Below are 5724 nucleotides of genomic sequence, written 5' to 3'. Positions count from 1 at the left end.
TTATTTGAACAAAAAAAAAAAAAAAATATGACAACATGGAAAAGGAATGTAAAAATCATACAATGAAAACGTTAGTTACCCATTTTAACCATATAAATAGGACATGTACTTTCAAGGTAAAATATATTGTCAAAATTATGTTTTTTGTTTGTTTTAAAATTATGTTGATTATACCATATAGGTTAATCCTATTTTTAAAACAAATCAATTACAGCAAAGGTTTCTGCAGTGTCCTGTAAAGTTATTATTATTTTTCACTGTTTAAATGGTGAAAGTTAACGAAACAAGTTTTTATTGTAGTATTATTACATTCTTTTCCCGTACTGCAGAAATGAGAGCTTGTCTTATCACTCCAGTACAAAAGCCTTATTTTTAAAAACATGATTTAACATATTAAAGAATATCAACGGTACAAGATCCATGCAAGTCCATAAGTGCAGTTGTTGATAAGGTAAATAAATACATATGCATTAATTTAGAAGAGGCAATCTGTTGCCTCACTAATCTGGATTTTCAGATCCACAAAGTTTCCATTAGATTGGCTGATGCGTCCAATAACCTTTCCGCGTCCCAGCTCTTTCCCCCGCGGTGATCCCGTTTTGACACCGAGACAAAAACAAAAAAGCAGTATGAATGGTGAAGGAGCGAGCAGGCAGGGAGAAAGCAAGAGGAGGCGGTTAGTCTTTGTAGTCGGTGAGGAATGCGGAAACGCTCCTGCTCTGTGTCAAACTGCTCTGAAGGGGGTCAAGGCACATTCAGCCAGCGTGGGAAAGCGAGGAGGAGACCGAGCACACACACACGCTGCATATTCCTGCATAGATGGGAAAATCATAAAGGGGGAAGGACGGCCATAGCAGATCGATGAAAATCAGTCACTTTTTTAATCCACTCCGCTTTTTTGAGGGACTGATCAGACGATCTTTCACTTGATTTGCTGTTGCAGTGGTGTGGTACTGCTGGGAGATGGGGTTTAGCGCGTGCACCATCCGACTACCTGTGTGGCCCGTTGCGAGGACACTGCACGAGCTGTGATGCGTGTGGAGACGCTGGGAAAGTTACTGAAGTTTATGAATGACGCGAGACTCTCCGGGCGGAATATAACAAACGGGGTAATTATACTGAGCAGACTCCCATTCACTTGCGTTACTTCTACATTCAGTGCGCGTGTTTGTACATATGGGGCTTTGCTCGCACGCTAGATGGATTATTAGAGAAATGTGTTCATGTTGTTTGAGTGTGGACGCTAATGTAGGCGCTTTAGGTCCAGCGTTTATTGATATGCACAGCTAAACAATGCAATCAGTAGACAACCACGTGCTCAAGGCTTGTGTGGCACAAAGAAGAGCAGGGACAATCTTGTCATTAGAAAACTCAGTCTGTTTATTTTTATTGACAATATGCGCAAGGGTTAGATTCAAAGCTTGAGTCTATTACAGTCGTTTACTGTACGGAAACAAGTTACATTAGGCATACATGTGTTGACTCAAAGGTTAACAAGTAGCCTAGTTATGGATTACTGACGTGAGGTTATTCAGAAAAGAATTAAGTACGCAATTCATATAAAAATTATTTGAATAGACATTTTCTGTGATTAACATCACAGAATTAATTCGAATTCTGAATTAAACGCTATTGTGATTATATACATTTTATAATATATATATACTACTAAATGGACTTTCCTTGATATTTGGCCGTAAAGGCGGCTAAGCTAGCTTTGTGTAAGCTCCATGTCTGTTATCTTCAGTGCTTAGATAATATTTGATTTAACTTTGATAACATTGGTGTTTACCTCTGCCTCCTTTTGTGCTCGCGCTCTACAGGCAGTGCACGTGCCAGCGCCGCTCTCCCAATAATGCCTTTGTGAAATATCCGCGCGCTCGTCACGTTTCGGGATTCCCCGCAGTAGGCTACCTCGCCGTGAGAAAAAATGGACAAAGAGAACTTGACCCAACAATATGAGCCGGTGGCTGAGATCGGCGAAGGTGCATACGGAAAGGTGTACAAAGCACGGGATTTGAAGAATGGGGGTCGCTTTGTTGCCCTGAAAAGAGTTCGGGTGCAGACCGAGGAAGAGGGAATGCCGCTGTCAACCATCCGCGAGGTGGCGGTGCTGAGGCAGCTGGAGTCCTTTGAGCATCCCAATGTGGTCAGGTAAAAAAAAAAAAAAAAGTGGGGGGAAGAGTGGTGCTTTGGTTTGATTATAGAGGATAACATACTTCCTCATGTTGTATGTATTTCCTGCAAGGGTGTAGGTTTGTTTGAAAGTAGGACATATTGCAATAAGATAACCTTGATATTATAATGTTTTAAAAAGATTAAAGGATCGAGGAAGAAGACATTGCACATTCAAAATGTTTCTGTTAAGAAAAGCCTGGTGCTGCAATGAAAATAACTTTATTCCTCATATTACAAGTTTCATTTCCTGCACCTTTCTGTGGCCCACAATATGAAATATGACTGCTGACATATCCTTTTCTTGATATCAGAGGATATTATACTCAAAATCCTGTCCCTACCAGTTGTTAAAAAACTTTTAGGTAGGCTATGTTACAGTACGTTAAGTACTATTGGACCCTCTAGTCAGCTGGGGAGGTCTGGTAATATGCAAAATAGGGGGTCAGATGTCATGTGATCTTATCCATAATACTCAATGATCTCTAGTGTGTAGGCTTCTTAAGTTGCTTGGGTAAAATTGGCCAAAAGTTGGTTCAGACATAACCTATATCATGCCTATGATTTCCTGTCACGTCATTTTGCACTCATCGACCCTTGTTCAAAGGAGATCCCCTAAGAACTTCGAGAAAACCGAGACACTTATTTCCATTTGAAGATGGCTGCATAAATTTGGTGGATTTGCCTCCATCAGCTACTTTTCTTGCAGAGCATTATGCCCACTCGAGTTTTAGTTGCTGAAATAGCTCAAGTGTGGGGAGCTTGCTATTAAATTTGTAATAGACCAATATATTGGCTAATTTGAGATTACTGGCATTGGATGATAGTCATCCTAACTTGGCCACTGAATTTTGAGAAAATATTATGTAAATGTAGTGTTATTTTAATTTGAGCCTTTTTACTGCATTCCTTTTGCTATACTGGTATCAGCATTGGCCCCTGATATAACCTTGTCTGTCAGTCACTAGCCATAATGATAAAATGAGTCATCTTTCCTAGGTATAAAAGCAGAGCATCTCTGCAACATTATCTAGTGAACCAAACCACAGTGTCTTCTCTCTTTGCATTTAAGATGAGGATGTCTTCAAGGAACAGCTATTCGGCTTCCATTGTTTTGATAATTAGAGTGTCAAATGCAAATCGTACCATTGACACATGCACCATCTGACAATTCACCTTTCCTGGTCAACTGAAACGATATTCATTGTTGACCTTTATGTGCAGATGTGAAACCATTGATGCGCAAATATCTGTGAGTAATCGGCTGTCTTTTTCAACTGTGAATAGATGTATTTTAATTACTTATCGTCCGTGTCTGGCATCAAGGTCATCTTGTATTGTTTTGGTAATGTGTGTTGATATTTTTAGCTTGGTGGCTTATGAATGTCAAAATGGGTAGGTGGAAAGTCTTGTTTTTAGATCATCAATGACTCCGTCAGGGGAGTTCTTGTTCTGGTTCATTCAACTGATGACTGAACTCACGTCATTGGCTGGCCTAGCTCAAGGCTTTAACCTTGCCATGGACTGTTGTGCACTAAAAGCTGCTGAACATGTTTACTTTAGTCTTTTGGCTAGACCAGACTAGGTCTGGATTGCAAATGTAAATTTTGCTGGTTTGTAATTTGTCCATGGAGCAAATTAATCTTTTTCATATTGTTTTTCCATTTGTTTTCCCCTTTGCTCTAATGACAACAGCACTCAAGCTGCGTGAACTATACAGGTTTGTCAAAAACCTGATGATCATGTTCTCCAGCATGATTTGAAATGTTCCAAAGAGCATTTTGAGCTTCAATAGAAGAACATGATCAGTGTCCTGATTAGTGACCTAGAAATAGTGCATAATCTGAAATATTTCTCATTCGTTATACATCAAAAGCTTTTTTTTAATCTTCCAACTTTTTAAATTCTTTTATTGGGGTTGCAGACTTTTGGACCCCAATGTTTTAAGTATATGTGGAATCTATAGAACAGATTTTTTTTGTATAGCGCAAGGCATGAAAGTGAATGGAAGAAAATTGTTTTAAATGAAACACTAAACAGTGTTAAGAGATGTAGGGGCCTGAGAAACCTATAGGGCCGTATGTTTGGAACGCTGTGAAAGTGCAGGCAACCTCTCAGTGCTTATAATGAGAATATTATTCATGCCATATGTTTTGCTGGTTAAGAGGCTTCATTGTGGAGGCACAATCTGGATTCCAGCAGAAGCGTTTCCTGGAGAGTTTTAGTTTATGATGTCATGGGATCGAGTAACATTACCATGAAAGATTCTTTTTGTAGATTACGGATATTTGACTTTGTCTTTCACTAAAAGTCTGGGATTATTCATTATCTTTGCAAGTGACGTCAGGCAATTAGAGAACTCTTCCCCTTCTGTCAAATATCTTATCTTGTGATAGAGCATGCATCTATGTCCTTGAAGAACAAGTAGGAATTTTAAGGTTTTGGCCCTCTTGCATTGAGGTGATGCTATGCTGACAGGTCATGCCAATGTTATTTTGAGGACAGCGTCAGCCTGTCTTGTTTAGAAGGTTTCTGCTCCATTAAACTCGTCATTGCAGATTATATTGTAGAATTCGCTTGCTCAATTCATATGTATTCTATGAACTTGTCAAATACTAAATATACTAAATAAGTAACAGAGATCACTCAAACAGCTTTTAATGAAAGCATTCTTGATTATGCCTTTCCCTTGTTTAGGTTGTTTGACGTATGCACAGTTTCCAGGACTGACCGGGAAACCAAACTAACTTTGGTCTTTGAGCACGTGGACCAAGATTTAACCACATATTTGGAGAAAGCACCTGATCCAGGAGTGCCACCTGAAACCATAAAGGTACCATCACACCAGCAAATTAATCTCAGTACTGACAATCAGGCAAAGAAACAGTAACCTGATGCATTCAGCCCTAGAACCACCATCAACTAGGGATGTAACGATTCACTCAACACACGATTCGATTCGATTCACGATTTTGATTTCACGATTCGATTCACGATTTATTTTTAACAAAATTAGATTTAAGACAAATTATAAATTACATGTGTCCTTTTATTATTGCTTGGACAGAATACAGTACGTTTCTTTGTGAAATTGAAATATAACACCATAATAATATACTAATATAGCACTTGTAAATAAAAAAAATTAATAAATAAATAAAACAGAGCAATCTCTTTTGTTGGTTTTGATTGCTTCTATTGTCCTCATTTGTTAGTCGCTTTGGATAAAAGTGTTTGCTAAATAACAAAATTTAAATATAATGTAAATGTAAATAACAAAACTAAATTGAAATTTTAAAACCAGCCCCAAATCAAATAAATAACACAAATAAAAGAAATCTCTTCATATAAACAAACTAAGGCAATCACTGCATTTTAATCATGATCCAAACAAAGATGCAAAAAGATGCAAAGATGCAACATGAGCAGTTTTTAATCTACATTGTATAATTTCGAAATTTGAAGCAAAAACAGAATGGTTTGACTGCAGTTGTGTGATACTATGCAGAAAAAATATCAGTATGAAACAGAAACAGCAGACGAGCTGAA

At 38.1% G+C, this 5724-nt stretch overlaps 1 protein-coding gene across 1 annotated transcript in view; it reads left to right on the top strand.

The window, feature by feature from the left end:
- Positions 1–350: 350 nt before the first annotated feature.
- The window catches only part of LOC107712927 (cyclin-dependent kinase 6-like), a 43437-nt gene continuing 38063 nt past the window's right edge, over positions 351–5724 (top strand). The window contains exons 1-3 of the mRNA XM_016518328.1: positions 351–1109; positions 1824–2154; positions 4873–5008. Coding sequence (XP_016373814.1) covers positions 1931–2154; positions 4873–5008 — 360 coding nt within the window. The 5' untranslated portion in view covers positions 351–1109; positions 1824–1930. The remainder of the gene's footprint in view (positions 1110–1823; positions 2155–4872; positions 5009–5724) is intronic.

The sequence above is a fragment of the Sinocyclocheilus rhinocerous genome, unplaced genomic scaffold (genome assembly GCF_001515625.1).
Source record: "Sinocyclocheilus rhinocerous isolate Xijiao unplaced genomic scaffold, SAMN03320098_v1.1 scaffold3131, whole genome shotgun sequence".
Classification (NCBI taxonomy): Eukaryota; Metazoa; Chordata; class Actinopteri; order Cypriniformes; family Cyprinidae; genus Sinocyclocheilus; species Sinocyclocheilus rhinocerous.
Note: the sequence above shows the minus strand (reverse complement) of the source record. Positions and strands in the feature narration are given on the sequence as shown.